At 45.7% G+C, this 25,396-nt stretch overlaps 2 protein-coding genes across 3 annotated transcripts in view; one reads left to right on the forward strand and one right to left on the reverse strand.

Annotated features, from left to right (window-relative positions):
* Nucleotides 1–25,396, reverse strand: part of LOC124007758 (pyruvate carboxylase, mitochondrial-like) — a 92,876-nt gene that overhangs the window by 23,670 nt on the left and 43,810 nt on the right. For both annotated transcript variants that reach the window (XM_046318500.1, XM_046318496.1), the window contains exon 11: nucleotides 46–190. In XM_046318500.1, coding sequence (XP_046174456.1) covers nucleotides 46–190 — 145 coding nt within the window. The remainder of the gene's footprint in view (nucleotides 1–45; nucleotides 191–25,396) is intronic.
* Nucleotides 11,912–21,561, forward strand: LOC124007767 (leucine-rich repeat and fibronectin type-III domain-containing protein 4-like). The gene is made up of 4 exons (XM_046318515.1): nucleotides 11,912–12,287; nucleotides 14,213–15,720; nucleotides 15,764–15,929; nucleotides 17,876–21,561. Exons 2-4 carry the CDS (start codon nucleotides 14,232–14,234, stop codon nucleotides 18,468–18,470), a joined length of 2,250 nt encoding a protein of 749 aa, XP_046174471.1. The 5' UTR covers nucleotides 11,912–12,287; nucleotides 14,213–14,231; the 3' UTR covers nucleotides 18,471–21,561.

Below are 25,396 nucleotides of genomic sequence, written 5' to 3' on the forward strand. Positions count from 1 at the left end.
TGCAAGAAACTACATGTAACTGCAGTGAGTTGAACACAATTTTACCCAGGTAGTGCAGCAGCTTCTGGGCTCTGTTCTGGACCGGCTTAAGATTGAAGAGCTCCTGGTTCTCATCTATGAACTGGGTGTCAACGGTGCCATACAGGAACTGATCGTTACTCAGAACGTTCTGGAGGAAGGGGATGTTGGTCTGTGCAGAGACAAAAAAGGAGAGCGAGAGAGATGCTAAAATGACAAAACGGTTGACAAGACAGTCTGCATGATACAGAACACCAGGGACCGAGAGAGTGAGAGCAGTGCCTGAAAATGCAAAAACACTGCTGAAGTGCAAATGGTCTTGGAGGGTGTGAGGTCATTCTGCGTTCAGTCCCAAATCAAATGACTTGCAACACTCAATACCGTCACACTGAGTCCCATCCTCTGTGTGCACTATCAGGCCAAAACACACAGCGCAGAATACACAATGTGATCAGTGAGCAAAACAATCCCAGAATCCCAGCTAATCCTCAACATATGCACTGCATGTTCCCCTGTGCCCTGCTGCACATCTGTCTTAGGTGCCCTGGGGTACACAGAGCGAGAAGCCACAGCCAGAGAGAGCGAGACGCAGAGAGAGCGAAGAAATGAGAGAATATAAATGAGGATAGTATAGGCTACTGCTCAAGTCTCAAGATCTTAGACCATCTCAAATCAAATCTCTACTACACACTTCAAAACAGCATATAGTCTAGTAAGCATACACAGAGCTAGCACTCATACTGTACTGCAGACCTAATTACAGGGCCTGTAGCCACAAAGCATCTCAAAGTAGAAGATTGGTTGTACAGTAAGAGCTGAGCATTTAGATATTTTACTCCTACTGTTATGGGTAAAAAAAATATATTTAAAAAAAGCCTCTGGTCATAATTAGGGTTGCAAAGGGAAATTACTGGGAACTTTCTAAGTTTACCAGTAAACTACCTGCATTTTGGTAACTTAAGGATATTAAGTAACTTAATTTTGAAGTACACAAAAGTTCTCTGGCCCTCTGTGGCTTTATCACATGTAAAATAATCAAATAAGAATGACAAAAGCTGTAAAACTAACCTAAAATTACACCGAGTGTACAAAACATTATGAACACCTTCCTAATATCGAGTTGTATCCCCTTTTGCCCTCAGAACAGCCTCAATTCGTCAGGGCATGGACTCCACAGGGATGCTGGCCCACGTTGACTCCAATGTTTCCCACAGTTTTGTCAAGTTGGCTGGATGTCCTTTGGGTGGTGGACCATTCTTGATACACATGGGGGAAAACGAACACGATGGCAATTTGAATGCACAGAGATACCGTGACGAGATCCTGAGGCCCATTGTCGTGCCATTCACCTGCCGCCATCACCTCAGCCTGATCAACTATATGCGAAGAGGATGTGTTGCGCTGCATGAGGCAAAATGGTGGTCACACCAGATACTGACTGGTATTCCGATCCACGTCCCTCCCTTTTTCTTTTAAAAGGTATGTGACCAACAGATGTATTTCTGTATTCCAAGTCATGTGAAATCCATAGATAAAGGGGCTAATTCCTTTAATTTCAACTGAAATACTTTCTTATATGAACTAACTGAGTAAAATATTTGAAATTGTTGCACGTTGAGTTTATTTTTGTTCTGCGTATACAGGACATTCGGAAAGTATTCAGACCCCTGGACTTTCTCCACATTGTTATGTTACAGCCTTGCTCTAAAAATGATTAAATTGTTTTTCTTCAATCTACACACAATGCCCCATAATGACAAAGCAAAAACAGGATTTTAGAAATGTTGGCAAATGTATAAAATAAAAATATATTTTTTTTAAATGAAATATGACATTTACATAAGTATTCAGATTCTTTACTCAGTATTTTGTTGAAGCCCCTTTGACAGCAATTACAGCCTCAAATATTCTTGGGTATGACGCAACAAGCTTGGCACACCTGTATTTGGAGAGTTTCTCCCAATTTTTCTCCACATATCCTCTCAAGCTCTGTCAAGTTGGATGGGGTGCGTCGCTGCATAGCTATTTTTAGGTCTTCCCAGAGATGTTTGATCGGGTTCAAGTCCGGGCTATGGCTGAGCCACTTCGAGACTTGTCCCGAAGCCACTCCTGTGTTGTCTTGGCAGTGTGCTTAGGGTCGATGTCCTGTTGGAAGGTGAACCTTCGCCCCCAGTCTAAGGTCCTGAACGCTCTAGAGCAGGTTTTCATCAAGGATCTTTGTACTTTGCTCTGTTCATCTTTGCCTCGATCCAGACTAGTCTCTCAGCCCCTGCCCCTGAAAAACATCCCCACACATCCACACAGGTACTCCAGAGCTCTGTCAGAGTATCCATCAGGTTCTTGGTCACCTCCCTGACCAAGGCATTTCTCCCCTGATTGCTCAGTTTGGCCAGGTAGCCAGCTGTAGGAAGAGTCTAGGTGATTCCAAACTTCTTCCATTTAAAAATGGAGGCCACTGTATTCTTGGGGACATTCCATGCTGCAGAATTTATTTTGTACCCTTCCCCAGATCTGTTCAAAGGGTCTGAATACTTATATCAATAAGGTATGTTTATTTTTAATACATTAAACATTTCCAAAAACCTGTTGTATTCACTTTGTCATTATGGGGTATTGTGTGTAGATTGATGAAACATTACCTAATCCATTTTAGATTAAGTCTGTTACATAACAAATCATGGATAAAGTCAAGGGGTCTGAACACTTTCCCGAATGCACTGTATGAGCAGGTCTGCATTTAAAATGTTGGTTCAAAAACCAAATAAAGTTTGTAAACTTTGAGAAGGGCAAAACTAGTCCATGGTTGAATCAGGATGATGGATATGATTCCAGTATGCTGCAATTCATTCCATTTGGTATTCAATGTTGATGTAAATAAATAAAAAAGCATACCAATTGGATCGTTCTTGTTCTCTAGTTATGTAAGAATATGAGATGTAGCTTGTGCCCTGACACTACCTGCTCTCTACTAACTGTTTTGTGAGTCTTGCTGTTAATAACTTGGGAAACCATCAAGAACAAACCTAGTTTAATATATATTACGTTTACAGAATGACTGCTTCAAGTGGGCGGGAAGAGAAAAAAAAAAAACAGCCCTTTGAGGACAATGCATCTGGGAAACGCTTCAGGGCCTCTTCTTTGGACTCAGTGATCAATTACGGATCCATGAAACCGCTTCCAAATTGGCCATTCATGATTAAGAGAAAGGCACACACACACACACACACACAAAAAAAATCAGGTCAGTTTGCCTCAAATATTCACCAATTTGTCAACTGGCAAAAGTTCGGACAGTGTTGTGAAAATTGCCTCAGTGGGTTTTTTTCGACACTCTGACAGTACTGTTCTGTACGGTTCAGAATGCCAAGCACTGCTGTCCATGGTCTAGAATAGATCCTCTGCCATGGGACGTGCATCCTCCATTGTCCAGGCTGAATAACTATGGATTGAAGCAAAATCAATTTCCCCCTGCAGCTTCACCAGGTAAAATCATTCCACAAATTTCCTGCAGCTAGATTAGATTCACACATTTTTTCATCTAAATTATACAAAATAGTCCAAATGAGAGTTAGGTCTGTGGTGAAAAACCCATGTCACATCTTCATATACACCAGAGTAAATAAGAAATGACTGAGAAAATCAGTAGACTAAATAACCATTACGTTTGTGTCAGGAGGCCAGCATGACCAAGCTCTCATTGGTTTGACGCATAGAACAGTTTCACTGTAGGGTGGGTGTTACACCCTCTATATACATTGGGGCAAAAAAGTATTTAGTCAGCCACCAATTGTGCAAGTTCTCCCACTTAAAAAGATGAGGCCTGTAATTTTCATCATAGGTACACTTCAACTATGACAGACAAAATGAGAAAAAGAAAATCACATTGTAGGATTTTTTATGAATTTATTTGCAAATTATGGGGGAAAATAAGTATTTGGTCACCTACAAACAAGCAAGATTTCTGGCTCTCACAGACCTGTAACTTCTTCTTTAAGAGGCTCCTCTGTCCTCCCCTCATTACCTGTATTAATGGCACCTGTTTCAACTTGTTATCAGTATAAAAGACACATGTCCACAACCTCAAACAGTCACACTCCACTATGGCCAAGACCAAAGAGCTGTCAAAGGACACCAGAAACAAAATTGTAGACCTGCACCAGGCTGGGAAGACTGCATCTGCAATAGGTAAGCAGCTTGGTTTGAAGAAATCAACTGTGGGAGCAATTATTAGGAAATGTAAGACATACAAGACCACTGATAATCTCCCTCGATCTGGGGCTCCACGCAAGATCTCACCCCGTGGGGTCAAAATGATCACAAGAACGGTGAGCAAAAATCCCAGAACCACACGGGGGGGACCTAGTGAATGACCTGCAGAGAGCTGGGACCAAAGTAACAAAGCCTACCATCAATAACACACTATGCCACCAGGGACTCAAATCCTGCAGTGCCAGACGTACTGGCTTAAGCAGGGGGACACATGTCCAGGCCCGCCTGAAGTTTGCTAGAGAGCATTTGGGTGATCCAGAAGAAGAGTTGGAGAATGTCATATGGTCAGATTGGTAAAAACTCCACTCGTCATGTTTGGAGGACAAACAATGCTGAGTTGCATTCAAAGAACACCATACCTACTGTGAAGCATGAGGGTGGAAACATCATGCTTTGGGGCTGTTATTCTGCAAAGGGAGCAGGACGACTGATCCGTGTAAAGGAAATAATGAATAGGGCTATGTATCGTGAGATTTTGAGTGAAAACCTCCTTCCATCAGCAAGGGCATTGAAGATGAAACGTGGCTGGGTTTTTCAGCATGACAATGATCCCAAGCACACCGCCCGGGCAACGAAGGAGTGGCTTCGTAAGAAGCATTTCAAGGTCCTGGAGTGGCCTAGCCAGTCTCCATATCTCAACCCCATAGAAAATCTTTGGAGGGAGTTGAAAGTCTGTGTTGCCCAGCAACAGCCCCAAAACATCACTGCTCTACAGAAGATCTGCATGGAGGAATGGGCCAAAATACCAGCAACAGGGTGTGAAAACCTTGTGAACACTTACAGAAAACGTTTGACCTCTGTCATTGCCAACAAAGGGTATATAACAAAGTATTTAGAAACTTTTGTTATCGACCAAATACTTATTTTCCACCATAATTTTCAAATAAATTCATTAAAAACCCTACAATGTGATTTTCTGGATTTTCTTTTCTCATTTTGACTGTCATAGTTGAAGTGTACCCATGATGAAAATTACAGGCCTCATCTTTTTAAGTAGGAGAACTTGCACAATTGGTGGCTGACAATACTTTTTTGCCCCACTGTATGTCTGGCTGAGGTTGAGTCACTCCCCTCATCTAAAAACGCACAACTAGCCCAGAGTAGAATAAAAACAAGGATGAGAGGAACCATTGGGAGGAGGAGGAAGATGGGGCTAAGCCTCCCCTCTCCTTTGTCTCATTCCCTCAAACTCAGGGTAAAAAGCCATGCTGTCAGACTCCACTATAGCGCTGGTGTTAACCTGTATTAACCCTAATCCCTTCTGTTTGGGTTGAGAATCCTACTGTAGTCCTCTGTGTTTGTCTTTATCATCCGCAATCGATTCTTTCGAATGCCATACCGTACAGCCCCAGACCACTGCATGGAAAACAAGCAAGTATTACAATCTTCTTTATTCTTAAAAACTGCTGAACAATCAGATATCCCTCGACCACAATTTAACATTCAAGGCGCATTGGGGAACATTGCGATCAACTTGTTAAATAATTGATAATGACTTTTAATATAAAATTAATCAAAATGTTGAATATTTCATAAGAGAATGGCTTACCAAGAAAAGCTTCAGAAAGTACTCATTTAAGGCAGAAAGAAGTTTGAGCAATAAAAAAAAAGGCAGAGATGTATTTTAGCTCATCCACTGTTCAAGATGAGTACAGCTGACTGATACTTCGTCGTCAACCTGACATCTTCCTCAGATTGACCTGACCATTGCACTTAGCTCCTATTTACAGCCTAGTGGCCTATTGAAGACATCAATGTAAGCAAATAAAATAATACAATTAATAATAATAAATAGCGGTGAGCAGCAATGAACGGGGTTAACAGGATGACAAAAAGGTTCAGTGCTGCCACATTTGAATGCAGTAACAATTCTTTAGTCACTTTACACCTACAGGTCAAAAGTTTTAGAAGACCTACTCATTCAAGGGTTTTTCTTTATTCTTACCATTTTCTACATTGTAGAATAATATTGAAGACATCAAAACAGCAGGGTAGCAGGGCGCTGAAATGTTGCACGATTTTTAACAAAAAGCTGCGAAAAGCTGCCTGAATTCTCTACTTCCTTAACAGGATAAATATGAGATTCCTAAAAGTAGCCACCATTTGCCTTGACAGTTTTTCACACTCTTGGCATTCTCTTAACCAGCTTCATGGGGTAGTCACCTGGAATGATCTCAATTAAAAGGTGTGACTGGTTGAAAGTTAATTTGTGTAATTTCTTTCCTTCTTAATGCGTTTGAGCCAATCAGTTGTGTTGTGTCAAGGTAAGGGTGGTATACAGAAGACATCCCTATTTGGTAAAAGAACAACTGCATATTATGTCAATAACAGCTCAAATAAGCAAAGATAATTGACAGTCCACCATTACTTTAAGACAAAGGTCAGTAAATTCGGAAAATGTCAAGAACTTTGAAAGTTTCTTCAAGTGCAGTTGCAAAAACCATCAAGTGCTATGACGAATCTGGCACTCATGAGGACCGCCACAGGGAAGGAAGACCCAGAGTTACCTCTGCTGCAGAGGATAAGTTCATTAGTTTCCAGCCTTAGAAATTGCAGCCCAAATAAATGCTTCAGAGTTCAAGAGACGCATATCAACATCAACTGTTCAGAGGGAGACTGCTTGGATCAGGCCTTCATGGTCGAATTGCTGCAAAGAAACCACTACTAAATGAAACCAATAAGAAGAAGAGACTTGCTTGGGCCAAGAAACACGAGCAATGGACATTAGACCGGTGGAAATCTGTCCTTTGGTATGATGAGTCCAAATTGGAGATTTTCAGTTCCAACCTCAGGTGTGTCCAAACTTTTGACTGGTACTGTATGTGTCCTATGAAACAGATCTTTCAAAGTTTTATGCAACATTAACCTCTCTAGACCTGGCCAACATCCAGTGAGATTGCAGAGCGCCAAAATCAAATACAGAAATGGTCATTATAAAAATTCAGAAAACAAAACCTATTTTACATAGGTTTAAAGATTAACTTCTTGTGAATCCAACCACGGTGTCAGATTTATAAAGTGCTTTTTGGCGAAAGCATTCCTATCCCAGAACTTACCTAGCCCAGAACATAGCCCAGTTGACAAATTATTACAAACAGTAACCAGCCAAGCAGAAGCGTTACAAAACTCAGAAATAGAGAAAATTAATCCATTACCTTTGATGATCTTCATATGGTGGCACTCAGAAGACATTCATTTACTCAATAAATGTTCCTTTTGTTTGATAAAAAGTGTCTTTATATCCAAAAACCTCCATTTTGTTTGTGAGTTTTCTTCAGTAATCCACATGCTCAAACGCAGTCAAAACAGGCAGACAAAAAAAATCCAAATTGTATCCATAAAGTTCATAGAAACATGTCAAACAATGTTTATATTCAATCCTCAGGTTGTTTTTATCCTAAATGATCTATAATATTTCAACCGGGCAATAACGTCTTCAATATAAAAGGTAAACAAGAAATGCATTCTCTCTGGAATGCGCATGAAAAAGCTCTGCGACACGGTAGGGTACACTCATTCAGACTGGTCTTACTCCCTCATAAGAATACAAGCCTGAAACCATTTCTAAAGACTGTTGACATCTAGTGGAAGGCATAGGAACTGCAAATTGAGTCCTAAGTCAATGGATAATGGCATTGAATAGAAAACTACAAAACAAATAAAACTTCCTGAATGGATTTTTCTCAGGTTTTCACCTGCCAAATCAGTTCTGTTCTACTCACAGACACCATTCTAACAGTTTCGGAAACTTTAGGGTGTTTTCTATCCAAATCTACCAGTTATATGCATATCATATCTTCTGGGCCCGAGTAGCAGGCCGTTTAATTTGGGCATGCTTTTCATCCAAAATTCAGAATGCTTCCCCCTACCCTAGAGAGGTTAAGCCTACTGTGCCAAAGCAATTTAGAGTTGTTACAATGGGAGTGACAAGTGTGTTGATAACAGTAATATCAAAATTCCTATTTTAATAACTAACAGAATTGGTTAAAAAAGGCTATGCATGACAACATATTAGCCAATAATTAAGATGTTTATAATCAGAGCCTGTCTGCCCACAATCATCGCTGGCTCCCCCGTAGTTCACCAGCTGCTGTACAGTTAACAAAAATATAAAACGTAACATGTAAACTGTTGGTCCCATGTTTCGATACGTGTTAGTTGTGAGGACTTCACTATGATTATACAATGTAGAAAATAGTAAAAATAAAGAAAATTCCTGGAATGGGTAGGTGGTCCAAACTTTTGACTGGTACCTGCTTAATTATTAATATTATGGTGTTTCTATTCCATGAAAAACCAAAAACCCACTGGGTTTCTGTTAGCATAGAACGGAAAATATGGAGCTGTGTGACGGTCGGTTCATAGATTGGCTACATACTGTAGCTAGCTACACATCCATAGGCATACAGTTATTTTTATCCTCCACTACACAATAGGTAAATAAATAGTTAGCTAGCTATGTTACTTCAGCTGTATTGCATGGCAAATATAATCAAGGCAAATTGTACATTAAATTTGCAGTAAATGCTTAAGCAAGCTAGATTCTTTACATCCACTGTTCCACAAGACAACACCCTGGTTTGCTGGTTCTCTCAGGAGTCCCTAAAACATGAAACACAAATGACAAATTCATACTCATGTCATAACACTAGCTAGCTGGCTAATGTTAGCTAGTCAGCTAACTTGCTAAATAGCAATGTTAGTAAATTAACTTCATGACAAACTTCATGTTTGGCCCTGTCCGGGGGTGTCCTCGGATGGGGCCACAGTGTCTCCTGACCCCTCCTGTCTCAGCCTCCAGTATTTATGCTGCAGTAGTTTATGTGTCGGGGGGCTAGGGTCAGTTTGTTTATCTGGAGTACTTCTCCTGTCCTATTCGGTGTCCTGTGTAAATCTAAGTGTGCGTTCTCTAATTCTCTCCTTCTCTCCTTCTTTCTCTCTCTCGGAGGACCTGAGCCCTAGAACCATGCCCCAGGACTACCTGACATGATGACTCCTTGCTGTCCCCAGTCCACCTGGCCATGCTGCTGCTCCAGTTTCAACTGGCCTGGGCCCTAGGACCATGTCCCAGGACTACCTGACATGAGGACTCCTTGCTGTCCCCAGTCCACCTGGCCATGCTCCTGCTCCAGTTTCAACTGTTCTGCCTTACTATTATTCAACCATGCTGGTCATTTATGAACATTTGAACATCTTGGCCACGTTCTGTTATAATCTCCACCTGGCACAGCCAGAAGAGGACTGGCCACCCCACATATGCTCTCTCTAATTCTCTCTTTCTTTCTCTCTCTCGGAGGACCTGAGCCCTAGGACCGTGCCCCAGGACTACCTGACATGATGGCTCCTTGCTGTCCCCAGTCCATCTGACTGTGCTGCTGCTCCAGTTTCAACTGTTCTGCCTTATTATTATTTGACCATGCTGGTCATTTATGAACATTTGAACATCTTGGTCATGTTCTGTTATAATCTCTACCCGGCACAGCCAGAAGAGGACTGGCCACCCCACATAGCCCGGTTCCTCTCTAGGTTTCTTCCTAGGTTTTGGCCTTTCTAGGGAGTTTTTCCTAGCCACCGTGCTTTTACACCTGCATTGTTTGCTGTTTGGGGTTTTAGGCTGGGTTTCTGTACAGCACTTTGAGATATCAGCTGATGTACGAAGGGCTATATAAATAAATTTGATTTGATTTGATTTGATTTGAAAAACATGCAATCATTTGTCTCTAAATTAACATAATCCTCTCAATTGTAAATGTTTTGCTTGACTCGTTATAACTACTTACATTTGCTTCCCCAGTAATGTTTTGTCAGCCATCTTTGCTGAAGTAAGTCACCAGGGATGGGTGGCTCACATCAAATTTGTCATTGGAACCACTTGATAGGATTGGTCATATAAAAACCTTGGGACCCAAATGCATAATGAGTGCTCCATCTCCTGGGTACCTCCCATGTCCCACAGTGTAAGCTCACAACTTTTAAAGGAGGAACCACTGTAGGTGCGTCCAAACTTTTGACTGGTACTGTAGATTTTCAGAATATCGACAAAAACCCAATTTCGTTCCATCTTCTCCCACTGCCGGCTACTGGGCTTCCTCTCACAACCGCATTTGGTAGTGAGTGGATACGTCAAGCAGATGACTCACTGCCAAACATAACATGATTCATCATCATTGTAATGTCTTGATGACCCTAAACAAATTTCAACTTGATAGGCCATTGTGGAGTAGATTTACAAAGGATTTAAAATGGACATGTAAAATCTGATTTCCTGATATGTCAATAATAAGAGCCATCTCTTAACCAATCCATTAGCTTTTCTCAAACAAGGAGGTGTACTATGGCCCTACATACATTTTGACTAATGGTTCATGAGAAGTTCCAAAGATTTCCCCAAAATTCCAAGATGGAGGAAAATCTATCCTGATGGTCCTCGAGGCAAATATGTTCAGCATGAGGAAAGATGCCTACTTAGAAAGTTTCAAGTCTAGGTCAAACGGGGCAGCGGCTATGAGGGTTTATATGAGACTGCCTATAACAGTGCCACCTAAAGGCCAATCAGTGCTATTATTTTTGGACCAATTTATTCATGACCTCTCGTTCCTGTGTGCCAAATTAGAGTGATTTGGCCATGTCAAGAAAATAACAAATTGAAGAATAACCGGTTTCATCATAACATAATTCAAGGTAAACAACAAATTATAGCGCAAACATTTATCTAATGACAAACGTAGAATTGTTCGTTTAACAAACAGGCCTCTTGATAGTAACCAACGAGTACCATCACTGCAATATCCCATTTCAGAAACCTCAGCATAAAGCCTGGTTAGGCTACTGTACAGCATCTCCATAATGTTTCTCAATTGAACAGTGTTCTCCAGGCAATGCAGATAGGAAACCACCAAATGCTAACAAGCTGACCAGTCTGCATCTTCTAAGGGCTTGTGTAAATAGATCGCGGAGTGCTTTCATCCAAGCAATAATGAAGCCGTCTCTTACTTTGGCCCCGACTGTTTGGCTAATAAATGTTAAGGGGGAGGTGAAACTGCTGGCTTTACCTCCTCCTACACCCTCTTCATTTTGATTCATTTCTCCTACGCTCCTTTTCTGCATTTTCTCCTAGCCATTCCAATTCCATCTCCCCCCTTCTATCGAAAGCCAGGACTGCTTCAGGCTCCCCCTCCCTCTCCCACTCCCCTCCCGCTGTCCTCTCTCAGTAGCACACACATTGCAGTCTCTCTCTCGATCACACACACACACACAGGCTCGCTGCAGCGAAATCCACAAATCACAGACTAGTGCAGCACAGGACGGCAGGGGAAAACAACGTCAAAACAAGCCATTGATTGAGTTGTGGAAAAGCGCGTCGACCACAGAGGTGAACCGTGCAATCGTTATAGGTCGTTGACATCTATGGTTGAGAGCCTTCTACTTCTACAGTGCCGCTCCTTTCCCTGGGCATGTCTGAAGGACTAACACAAAACAGGCAGCCTGACGGAAGGAACCAGGGAGTGAGAAGGCATCATTAACCTTCCCACACAGTGGGGAAACTGAACTGCCCATTTAGGAGGAGAGGAGAAAGGGGGTTAGAGAGGGGGGGGGGGGGGTTTGGACGTTTGAGAGGGCGAAAGGCTGTTCAACACGGAGATAACACAGGCTTGGGGATGTTCTAGAGCCTCGCTGCTTCTGCAAAGGACAGCGAGAGGAAGAGGGGTCTGAATACCAATAACTACAGAGTGAAGAGACTGGATACCGTCCTGGGAGAAGACTGTAGACTGCAATTAGTGAACAGATAAGAGACCGAGGAGGATAAATGCTGTGAAGCAGAATGAAATATTTCACACATTTCAAATCTGTTGTTGATCTGGAAAACATAAGCTTGTTGTCTCTGAAAACCTCCGGGCTCATGCTTGAAAAACTCAATCGGATTATTTTGATTCACGCTCCAGTTATCAGAACGAATCAATGGATGTGGCATCCTGAACAGCATAAGCAGCAAAACTTCTGTAAGTTAACATTCATTTGTTTTCACAGTAAAACAGACCCCTGTGTTTATCATAAGGAGATAGCGTCTAACTCGTAATCTGTTCAGACTGTAATGCACATTGTGCGGGAAATTCATTATCGGTGCCCATGTCCCTCTGCTAATCCTTGCACATCATTCGGAGGAGGTATATCAAGGACTGACCTAGCAACAGCTCCGCATCGGGCCTTAGAACAGCCCATAGTCAGGAGTTATTCACAATAATAATCCCCGGGTTCTCATGCCTTACTGCTTAAACAGAGAAACTGACAGGCATCAAATTTCTCATAGGCATGTTGATTTGGGAGCTGAGCTCAAGTCAAAGTGAATATAGATAGGTGGACAGAGGGACAGTGACGCAACACGGAAAAGGTGTAATAGGTCCATTTAGACATCAAGCATGGAGTCAGGAGAGGAAAACATAGCAAAACCAACAGTGTAACAAGGCTTTAAAGCAAATTGAAAAGACTATCAGTTATAGCCAGCAGATTGTCTTTCTTTAAAACGACGCTATGTAAAATGGGGCCTTAGGGATTCTGCTTGGGAGAACAGGGTATTCACACTCACCTCTACAAGCCACCTACTGTAGGGGACAAACCAATCCCGTGCACGCCTCAGTCACTGACTATGAACTAAGAGGGGGGAGGTGTGCAATCCATTCAAACCCTCAGACAAAAAAGGTGTGGGACATAACGTCATGCTCATTAGGCTAATTCGATGGTGAATTAACCCTGTTACCATGCATCCCTCTCCCCCCTCAGACATACAGGTTTAAGGGGAAGCCCCAGAAACAGATTTCTGGTAATCCAGTCAAGGGCTTTTTTTATGAAAGCATAAAATATTACTGCACACACACCTCAACCCTACCTTACACCATTTGTCGGTAAGGCGTCTATGTAGATCATTACGCCATGCACAGCACGCGTAGAGACAAAGAGTCTACCACGTATAGGTATTTATAGGTTGCATCCATTATTTCCCTTGTGGGTCCTTCATCTCACCCTCGTACTCTTCCTCAAACACATACACTAACTGTGAGCGTGACAGCGGAAGACTGCCTTGCATAAGGCTCAAACGAGCACAAATGGAATAATTCTCAACCTGGCGAAATGCAGCCGCCGTGGAAAAGCACAACACTGTCACATTAATCACAATCATCAGCAATGTGATGTAACTCCGACAATTCAAGCGACTAGGCTTCCATTCAAAGTCCATTTGCACATAATGACCTGGAGAGTCAGTCGCACCACAAACCACTATTCAACTTCACTTAGGGCCTGCCTTTTCTGGTCAGGTTTTCAACCCTATTATTCCATCTCATTAGATGCGTGTTAATGTTCACACTTGACACACACACACACACACACACACACACACACACACACACACACACACACACACACACACACACACACACACACACACACACACACACACACACACACACACACACACACACACACAGTAATGCATCAGGTTAATGGGACAATCCCTCGTGACAACACAGTAGGCAGTGAGGGGTGAGAACAAACAAAAATGACACTTGGCCCCAGTAACATTGTGATTCAGTAGACATGGCCACATCCCCAGAACCACTGAACAGTGTCTTGTCTGGGAAAACATCCCAGGCTTGGAAGGTTCATATTCAATCTGGCCTTATATCTCACTGAAATTACACTTGCAAAACACACACATAGGCCTACACAAAACATAGCAGCTGAACCATACCAACACAGATTATAAAGTGGTGTTGACCGACATGTTTGTGGATTGTCAATATCTAAAACTCTGAATACCATCTGCACAATCCAATACCTCTAATGCACTGTTAGATCTAAACGCCACTGGATCAATAAAAACAACAATGAACCAGAGGGATCTAACAATGTCCCATTTCTACTTCCACAGGTGAATAACCAGCACAACAATGCCTAAATCCAACTCACAAATACTACACCCATACCTGGCGCCACACCACTCAAAATTATATTGGAAGCCCTCAAAGCAAAGCTCCTCTCTAAAAGGGGTCCACCCAGACAGAACAGTACCCCCTCCTAAACTCAAGCCAAAGGTGACCAAACCTTCCCTGAGACCCCCTGCCTGCCCTCTGACCCCACAGACGGTAATCTGGCTGGCCGTGGTGACTGGTTCCTGTGTCTTCCCTGCGCTACTTGGCCCAGGCGTGTCTGCTGGAGAGACCTGGGGCATGGTCTCCATCTGTCCCTTCCACTGTGTGTGTCGAAACCTCTCAGAGTCTCTGAGCACGCTCTGCGTCAACAAGGGCCTGTTGTTCGTCCCTCCTGACATTGACCGGCGCACCGTGGAGCTCCGTCTGGCAGATAACTTCATCCTGGAGGTGGGCAGGGTGGACTTTGCCAACATGTCAGGCCTGGTGGAACTGACTCTGTCCAGGAACACCATCCACACCCTGCGGCCCCTGTCCTTTGCTGACCTGGAGAGCCTGCGCTCACTCCACCTGGACACCAACCGGCTGACCATAGTGGGGCCAAGAGACTTGTCCGGCCTGACCAACCTACAGCACCTCATCATCAACAACAACCAGCTGACCGACGTCTCCGCCGAGGCCTTCGATGACTTCCTGCAGACGCTGGAGGATCTGGACCTGTCCTACAACAACCTGAGGAAGGTCCCCTGGGAGGCCATCCAGAACATGGCCAGCCTGCACACCCTCAACCTGGACCACAACCTCATAGACCAGATCGCTGAGGGCTCCTTCGGCGAACTCTACAAGCTGGCCCGCCTGGATATGACATCCAACCGGCTGCAGACGCTGCCCCCCGATCCCTTGTTCTCCCGCTCCCAGACGGGCGTGGTCAGCCCCACGCCTTACAGCGCTGTCATCAGCCTGAGCTTCGGGGGGAACCCCCTGCACTGTAACTGTGAGCTGCTGTGGCTGAGACGGCTGATCCGCGGCGACGACATGGAGACGTGTGCCACCCCCATCCACCTGGCTGGGCGCTACTTTTGGTCCATCCCAGAGGAGGAGTTCACCTGTGAGCCTCCGCTCATCACACGCCACTCCAACAAGCTGTGGGTGCTGGAGGGCCAGAGGGCCACGCTGAGGTGCCGTGCCATCGGTGACCCTGAGCCCATCATTCACTGGATCTCCCCTGACGACCGCATCGTGGCCAACTCTAGCCGTGTGTACTCCTACTACAATGGCACCCTGGACGTGCTTGTGACGCGGGCGCGTGACGACGGGGCTTACACCTGCATCGCCATCAACGCTGCCGGGGAGGCTACAGCCCTGATAGACCTCAAGATCATCCCCCTCCCTCACCGCGGCAACAACACTGTCCCCCTCACCAACCCTCGTGGAGACCCAGGCTCCTCAGACATTTCCAGTGGGAGAACAGGAGGGTCTGGAAGGAACGGGAAGGGTGGTGGTGGTGGTGGTTCGGTAAAGAACGCCACGGGAGAGGGGGAGAGCGGAGAGAGGGGGGGATGGAGAAGCCAGTACCAGTGAGCGTTTGGTGGGGGTCCTGGGGGTGACTGCCACCTCTGCCCAGGTGCGCTGGGTCCTGGGTCGGGCCACTGGGCCGTACCTGGTGTGGATGTACCAGATCCAGTACAACTGCACTGCAGATGATGCCCTAGTGTACAGGTAAGCTCCTCTCAGTAACAAAGCAAATTGTGCACAACCTGAGAGCCGGTTCCCAATTGGCCAAGCATGAATAGATCATCAATGAGGCTATATGCAAAAAAAAAAAAAAAAAACATCCCTTTGTTCTCCTCTATTGTAACACTGTCATGTTCAAAAACACCCCTGTGATTCTACATTTACCAGAGTTCTCGGTGTTCTTGAGTCACAGGGACCAGGGGTGATGAACATGACACACCATCCCTGACACACAAAACAAAGGAGAGCAGTCATAGTGGACTGTAAAATAAGTATGAAAGAGGGCAAGGTATTTATAGAGGGAACGGAAGGGAGATGGGGCAGTGGAAGGAGAGAGCCTGAAGACTCGGGGGGAAAAGGAGGATGAACTCCTTATAAGAGCGCAAGCTGCAGATCTGAGGACAGTGTCACATCCCATTCCGCTGACTGAAATGGAGATAAATAGGGAGATGGGGGGGGTTTGGGGTCGAGGGAACACTGAACCCACTCACTTCAGTTTGTGGAAGTAGGGAGAGGTAGCTAAATAGAGATGCAGTGTTTTATATAAAATACTGAAAGATTCTCAAGGACTTGTCGGGACATCGTGTCGACAAACACACTGACAAGCACACACACACACACACACACACACACACAATGCTGTCAGAAGGAAAATGAAAAACAGGAAGAAAGCCTCCCAATCCGTCATTTCCAGCTCTCGTTTACCCACCCTCCCGTTTGCTGCTTTTTCTTGGGAACAGCATCGCCAGCCTGTCATGTTCATGGAATAAGTCATCAGGAAACAGGTCGTTTTGTTCAATCTAACACACTCCTTGCACGAGAATCTGTGTATGACCACGGACAATGGAGGGGAGAGAACGAAAATGAAAATAATAAATTGGAGCATTATAACGAGGTACTGCACAGACAGACTGAAGCGACGGTTAAGGCCAGTCTCATACCCCTTCAGCAAGGAGCCAGGATGATTTAACTCTTCATCCTTCTCCCCTGATGGATATCGGACATGTTCTCAAAGAGGACAATGGGAATTGCCGCTATAATCGTTTCACGGCTCATAACTCCCCTGACGTCTCAAAAAGGACCGGAGAACTGCTTGTGAAGCCTGAGATCAAAGTTAAAGTATGCAAATACACCGTTTCGGTGCAGAGTACATGCCAAGGCATATGTCGTCTTCATTGCTAAGTAAAAGGAGGGATGACAGCAAACATTAAGTTCTACCTTCCCCGGGACTGCGTCCCTAATTGGTTTGAACAGCATACCCCTGTGAGAGGTTTTCAATAGAGTTTACAATTCAAAAGTTATTCACAGAATATAAACCCATGGGTATAATAGCTTGCGCATTTGGAGTTAATGTTTCGAGTAAAGCCCATCTTTCCAATTTCCATTACAATGTCTGAATGTACACAAGTAAACGCATTAAAGTGATTTGTAACCCAAAGCTAGAGATAATTTGAGGATAGTGTGGAGGAACGGAGGTAGATCCGGGGCTCAAGGAATGTTATCTGCCAGCCAGGTGAGATTGAAAGTAGGGAGACGGGCGCGGTGGTAATTGGGGTGTGAGTATGTGTCATCACCTTGGTCTTGACGAGCTCATTGCTTGGCATGACACGTTTCTGAGGGGGGTTTGGGAAATAGACTCCGGCCTCCTGTTACCCTGAATATCCTTCATAGTCTCCATTACCCTTCTCCCTCTACAGAAGAGTAGTATTGATTAAGGCCATTTACACAACAAAGGAGCAGATCAGACGCCTCCCTCCCTCTAGCTGGCTGCACATTATCATCATTAGAGCTTAGGCGTTGTACTGTAGATTATTGCATTTCATTCGATTCATCTCCCTCTCCTAGCCGCTTTCAGATATCCTCTTTCTCTGCTCAGCAAATGGCTCAATGTACTTTTCTCTTGTACGCCCCCACCCTTCCCTGTCTGCTAGAATACTGCCGCCTACAAGCAGCTCTTTCCTGCTGAAGAACCTGGTGTCTGGAGCAGACTACAGCCTGTGTGTCCTGGCCATCTTTGACGATGGCGTGTCCACCCTGGCCACCACCAAGGTCCTAGGCTGCACCCAGTTCAGCACCAAGGAGGACTTCCCAGAGTGCCGATCCCTGCAGGCCCACTTCCTGGGCGGCACGCTGACGGTCATGGTGGGGGGGGTCATCGTGGTAACACTGCTGGTGTTCACCGTGGCGATGATGGTAAGGCACCGTGTCTGTGGAGACTGTCGAGACGAGGGCCACTACCCTGCCCATCACCATGACGACTTCCTTCCCTCCAAGGAAGGAGTGGATGTTTACGCTCAGACCAACGGAAATGGGAGCGTGATGATGGTGGCTCTGCCCAACAACATTCTTAGCCAACAGGCTAAGCCGCTGCCGTTGAAAACCAAACCCCAAGCCAAGAACAAGCCTGGGAAACTGCCCAAGCCAAAGCTTGACTCAGATCAGCTCAGTGGGGAGGGAAATGGTGAGAAGCCAGGCCTGGAGGTGGTCGTGAGGGGGAAAGGATTCCCCCCTTTCACCCTTGAGTGAGAGAGTGACACTGTACTACTCCCCTGCCAACACCTCCCAGACCTTACCCCATCCCCGAGCTCACAAGGCCCCGAAACACTCAGGCAAGCTCAAGCTGCGCCGCTCTGAGGAGAAGGAGAGAGACTTGGACAAAATGGTGGGCTCCAGATGCAGCCTAGACTCTGAGGCCTGTGAGGGGGAGGAGTTGGAGCGCGTGAAGGACTGGAGGGGAGATCGCCCGCCACTAGGGCCGACACGCAGCTGCTCCTTTGACGTGGGCGAGATCACCACGACAACCTGCTACGGGTATGCGAAGCGACTGAGTGTGATATGGACCAGGAGGAGCCAGTCGGTGCAGGGCATGCTGGTCCAGTGTGCCTCAACAGCCAGTTCAGCGAGCAGCACAGGCAGCGACCACCCCACACCTGCCCTCACCCATGGCTACCTGCACACCAACAACACCTCTAAGTCTAGTGAGGCTGACAACATCGGAGACCTGGAAGAGAGTGTTTTATAGGGTGAAGAGGACAGAGGGCCAAAAAGAAACAAAACAAAGACAAAATGGATACATTGACAGTGGACAGGTGGATGTAAAAGCCATTTTGCTTAAAAAGGACGAGAAACTATCAAAGCACAGTGCATTGCACAGGGAACATAGCACATGGTGAAGGAGGTAATGCCACGTGTGGTGTGGACAGATGGGAGTGACAGCTATTGTGAGAAAAAAAAAGGTATAACGATGTCTGCTGGTCTAAAGCTGTTCTAGACTTGTTTCAACAAGATAAATTAAACCATTAATGAATTACTACAGTAAATAAATCAACCACCACTCAACAGCAGCGTCTCGACTTTGAATGCCAAACCGCTGAGTAAATCAGGCCTCAAAAACTGGTACATGAGACAACTGTGATAATCAGATGCCAGTCAATTATCATGTGTTTGTTTGCAAAGAGCAGGAAGCAGCCTATCTGCAAACACAGAGGTGTTTGTTTAGCTGAGAGAGGGAGCGAGAGAGATGGGGGGGAGAATAAGGGGCAGAAGAGATGCCTGGCGTCGGGGAGGAGCTCGGAGATAAAGCTGTCGACAGGGAGTTGGTTCATGCTACGTCTTTCGATGCCATCTGTCATGTACTTCTCTGTAGTACACGTTCATAGCCGCAAAAGCCCCGTCGAGCTCAATTAGCATGAGCTGTGTGATTGAGTGGCCGATACACACATTCACACATAAGTGAGACGACAAGGAGATGGTGTGAGAGAAGTGCGTGCATCCGTTTCCTATTTTCTTGCCAGTGGCAAACTGCTGACCTGTTTCAGCCAATTAAAAAAAAATGCTGATTGGAGAATTCACACAAACACAATGTGAACTCTGCCCAGCGGTGCTGCAACTACTGACCCGCGGTTCTACAACCAACCATCGTTCACATATCGGAGAGCCCAGATCTGTCATGTTCTGCTGACAAGTCCAGTTAATATCTGGGCCCATATACACAAAGCCTCTCAGAATAGGAGTGTTGATCTAGGATCAGTTTGGCCTTCTAGCTCATAATAAATACAACTATTTGGACAGCTGGGTACCTGATCCTAGATCAGCACTTGTAATCTGAGACACTTTGTGGACAACGGCCCAGATTGGCAGATTTTGGTGGTTAATTTTTAGAAACTACTATAACACATCTTCCCAGGTTAAGTTCAGGAGGAGTTCAACATCTCGGAAGTAGCTCAGACATCTCCAATACGCTGGATAAGAAAGTAAAGCAGTTATTTTAAGTAGTCATTACGATCCAAGTCATTCACCCTGGCTGGCCGTTTTCTGCCCCTGCATATAAAACCCTACCTGTGAGCATAGCCGCGGGAAGTACGAGTGCTGAAACAAACCCCCCGCCACCAAAAAAAATTATAATAAATATATATAAATTTAGTGCACTGGGGACTTAACTAATCCTGTATTAGTCGACAGATATAGCCCTCTGTAGTGCGGGGGAACTTGATTTTTTTTTCATTCCCCCCCCCCGATTCAGTCCAGATGGTTTAATTCCAACGTTTCTAAACCATGTAAATAAACCACTGTATGGCTTCAACACGGTAAAAAATATTACTATGATATCATTGATGGTCCTTGAACGCCTGGTTCTTTTTGTCATTACAACCGTACCGATAGCAGCACAAACAGGCTTCAGAGTGTCCATGACTGGACACCTACGCCGCCCTACCTTGACGAACTAAACACTTTTCTCTCACGCTTTGAGCATTACGACTGAGCTGCCGAGGACGACGTGCTGAGCAGCGGGACGACGTTAAGGGTAGCTAAAATGTTTCCATCAACAGACAAAAAGTTATAATCTGCCCCCCCCCCAACGTCTTCCCGAGGCTTTGCCTGTGAGACAGCCAGACGGGAAACGATTTTAAGTGACAGCGTTGACTTTTCCATCTCAGATGTGGAGCCAAGGTGTTTTCTATTCGCACCTGGAGACTTGAGCAGACAAACATGGTCATTCAACAGGACAGACCAGCATTCTAACTCTACCATTTGAATTTAAAATATATACTCCGTCACACTGAAGCACCTCTACCCCAGCCACACCCTATGATCAGAGGAGACGAGTGTGTGGGTGGATGTCTGTTTGCGAGAGAAAGTGGATGGGAGACTGACACTCATTCCACATAAAACCACCAATATGAATTTCAAAATCTTAAAAGAAGCACCTTCATCCACCACAATCAGTCTATTTTATTTTATTTTTTAAATTAAGTGACCATTTGGACAAGCTAGGCTTCGTCACAATATATAGACAGAAGTCGAACAGTATTCTGGATGTTTTGTGGTTGGTTCCTTGAGGGAATCACAACCCTCCTAAAAGGAAATGCTGTGGAAATCAGCACCAGATGCAAATTGGGAAATTAATGTAGCCGTACAATTCAGTACCATTCTATTTGTGTGCGAGAGACAAATGTGCGAGACAGGTACAGAGGGAGGGAGAGAGAGAGAGCGAGCGGGAGAGAGAATGAGCGTTGGAGGGCTTGAGTATTATTCATGCAAATGACTCATGTACATGCATGTTTAAGTGGTCAGTAACAGACTGCTGCATACATCATTAAAATCCTTGTTTATCTGCTACCCTGGTCCTACAAATGTCTCATCACTAAACTGCATAGAGAGACTGTTTGGGGAGGAGCAGTGAGGGGGGAATGATGACAATAAGTGTCACAGCTGTGAAATCCTTAGATCCTTATTGAACGCCCCTAATTCACAATCCCGCTTTGAAGCAGAGTGCGGCAACCATTTCAAATCCCATTGACAAAAAATAATAATAATAAAAATCACGTATGTTCACCTGAGCGAGGTAAGAGATGAAGAAAAGGGATATTTTGTCGTCTCGAGCCTTGCCTGCACACAACATCTTCCTCTCCTCTTTAAGCAGCCTTCCACTCATCTCAATTTCACACAACTCCTCTCCCCATCTCACCACCCACTGCTTCAGTACGCTATATCTCCCTCTAACACCAGTCACACCTCTGGGAACCATTTAGCGCAGATTAGGGCTGCAAAGTCCCTTGTAAAACCACTCTTCCAGCTCTACACAGTGTTTAGTATGGACCACGAGCCACATCTTCGGGTTCTATTTGTAAAGGAACATAGTAGTTACACAAGCTGGCAATAACTTGTGCTCCCATCTCTTGTTCAAGACCCTGGTCTTCGCTCTCATCCGTGTGTGTGTGTGTGTGTGTGTGTGTGTGTGTGTGTGTGTGTGTGTGTGTGTGTGTGTGTGTGTGTGTACACACACTGTACATCCATAACTGAGGGGAGGGCGAGAGAGGGAGGGCGGGGAGGAGGTAAGAGAAAGGGGGACACAATAGATAAAACTGATGGTAGGCACAGGAATCCTCGAGTAGGACCCAAGAGAGTCATTTTCCAGAGCACGAAAGGCACGGTTTCTATCTGCAGATGAGAGAGGGGTCAAAAAACTCAATTTAAAGCCAATTTATAGTCCAGCTGCAAAGTGAGACAGAGCTACATGTAATGGACATTGGGTTGGTACTGTTGGTTAGTCTTCCCAAGGGGCATCGGCATCCCTACAGTATACCGCAAAGCTAATAGCACAACAGAACAGTGGACATGAGCACCGGAATACCTGGAGATCTTGCTGAAGCACAACTTCCGAGAGACAGAGTCTCTCACGCCCAGCAAAGACATTGTGGGATTTTCTTTTTGACAGGATTTCAACATGTTTACGGATTTTTCTTCTCCATTTCTTTTCTCGCACCATCAAATCATGAGGGATTTGGTAAAACATGACACCTGCGCTGCCTAGGGCTAGGGTAGTATCACAGTTTGACTGTTTTTCCCTGCCAACATGTGGCGCTTATAAATATGGGCAGATGTTGGCAGCAAGTCCTCTGCTTCCTAACACCTAATGGTGGTGGTGAGGAAATGACTTGGATCTTATTTGAACAGGTAATTAAATCTCTGGTGGTGTCAGTGCTAAATAAATGAGCTATTTGAAGCTGCTTAATAAAAAATAAAAAAAAGAGGCACTGCTGCGGCCTGATGAGATTTGAGTGGCCTTCCGCCACTGGGAGGAACAGCATGAGAGATGGCCAGGTGGGAAAGGAGAGATGGCGAGGTGGGAACGGCGAGGTGGGAAAGGTGAGATGGCCAGGTGGGAAAGGAGAGATGGCCAGGTGGGAAAGGAGAGATGGCCAGGTGGGAAAGGAGAGATGGCCAGGTGGGAAAGGAGAGATGGCCAGGTGGGAAAGGAGAGATGGCCAGGTGGGAAAGGAGAGATGGCCAGGTGGGAAAGGAGAGATGGCCAGGTGGGAAAGGAGAGATGGGAAGGTGGGGAGGTGGGAACGGCCAGGTGGGGAGGTGGGAACGGCGAGGTGGCGAGGTGGGAACGGCGAGGTGGCGAGGTGGGAACGGCGAGGTGGGGAACGGCGAGGTGGCGAGGTGGGAACGGCGAGGTGGCGAGGTGGGAACGGCGAGGTGGCGAGGTGGGAACGGCGAGGTGGCGAGGTGGGAACGGCGAGGTGGCGAGGTGGGAACGGCGAGGTGGCGAGGTGGGAACGGCGAGGTGGCGAGGTGGGAAAGGAGAGATGGCGAGGTGGGAACGGCGAGGTGGCGAGGTGGGAACGGCGAGGTGGCGAGGTGGGAGATGGCGAGGGAGAGGCGAGGTGGGAAAGGAGAGATGGCGAGGTGGGAAAGGAGAGGTGGGAAAGGAGAGGTGGGAAAGGAGAGGTGGGAAAGGAAAGAGGTGGGAAAGGAGAGGAGGGTGGGAAAGGAGAGGTGGGAAAGGAGAGGTGGGAAAGGAGAGGTGGGAAAGGAGAGGTGGGAAAGGAGAGGTGGGAAAGGAGAGGTGGGAAAGGAGAGGTGGGAAAGGAGAGGTGGGAAAGGAGAGGTGGGAAAGGAGAGGTGGGAAAGGAGAGGTGGGAAAGGAGAGGTGGGAAAGGAGAGGTGGGAAAGGAGAGGTGGGAAAGGAGAGGTGGGAAAGGAGAGCTGCATGATAGCAGGGGGGGAGAGTTTAGCTTACGCAGCGAGGGAAGTTAATCACACACGCAAAGAAATGGAGGGAGGGAATTGGGCAACAGACATGGTTTGAACTTGTTCACCCGTCCTGAAGTGAAAGTCCGCCATTAACACGTGACAGTTGGCTTGTTAGTGCCCTTGTGGAGCAGAGAGGGGATGATCTGGAGCAGCTTTAATGTCTTTTGATATTTTGGAGTGCTGCCTTTGCAAATCCTCATGCCAACAAAACACCTTCGAGGCAGAGGAGAGCATAAACTTGGGGAAAGCGAGGGGTAGGGAAAGGCTGAGAGTGGTTGAAGATGGGGGAAATAACAGAGCAATGGAATATCACAACTCCAGGGCAGAAGTCTGTCACACTGCATCAGCATAGGTCAAAAAGAGGAGGAGAGTAGGGACACAAAGTCGGGAAGGGGAAACTAGACAAGCTGAAACAGAACAAGGACAATCAAGAGAAGGGATTACGCCGCTGGAGGCAGAGGTTTGAAGAGGCTGGGGGAGGAAATGAGAGTGTGTGAGGGGGGGGGGGGGGGGGGGGACACACAGTCAGAAGACCGGAGTTCCACCACTGATCAACGTTGGAGAGTTGCCCCGCTGCATGCCCTGCAAAAGCTCAGCTGTGCCATGGTGCAGCTGCTGCCTCTAACCCTCGCTCAAATCACACACACTTTCCCCAATCAAAGGTTTCATTTAGAGCCATGGAAAGCCAAGGCTGGCAGTACACGAATCTCCTCTCACATATCCGGCAAAAATACATCCAGACAGCCATTACTGCCTTTTCATACTGTGCTTTCATGTGAACATGTTGTTATTGACACTAGTATGGAATAAACAAAGAAATCCCACTGATCTGTATCTCTGATTCTCTACTTTACAATTCCAAACCAAAGCCCTCTTCGATACATAGTTGAAAGTAGACTCCTCCTGGCTGAATGTTTCTAATATGCTAGCCTTTCATCCTCTGTCACATGCTTACACATGAGCCATCCCATCCCCTGTATAATTAGCTTCTACTTCCCCTTGCTACTAAATAATTGGCCACTTAAAATGGTGCCATTTAAAAGATGCGCTTCTTGCAAGAAAACAAATCTAGGTTTTGTGGAGAAAATGTTTCATCATTGACGTTATCTGTGGCCCGTGGATTGGATTAGATGGAACTAGGAAGAGGGAAAGAACATAGCTCCCTTGACCTTGCAGTGCAGTAGCGAGCGTAGTGATTAAAATGCCTTTGATCAGAACCAGATTCATAAATCAAGGCATAGATGACCTGACTGGCCTTAATGGCCCGTAATGGCCTCAACACAGTTCACTTCTCCCTGCTCACTTAGCCTTCTGACATCCTTTTCATGGAGCTCCTGCTTTCCACGACTCTCCTCTCCAGAGTTGGCACTTTCAGCACTTTTCACTGTGTAGCTTTTCCCTTACTAAGG

Source organism: Oncorhynchus gorbuscha, linkage group LG02, assembly GCF_021184085.1.
Source record: "Oncorhynchus gorbuscha isolate QuinsamMale2020 ecotype Even-year linkage group LG02, OgorEven_v1.0, whole genome shotgun sequence".
Classification (NCBI taxonomy): Eukaryota; Metazoa; Chordata; class Actinopteri; order Salmoniformes; family Salmonidae; genus Oncorhynchus; species Oncorhynchus gorbuscha.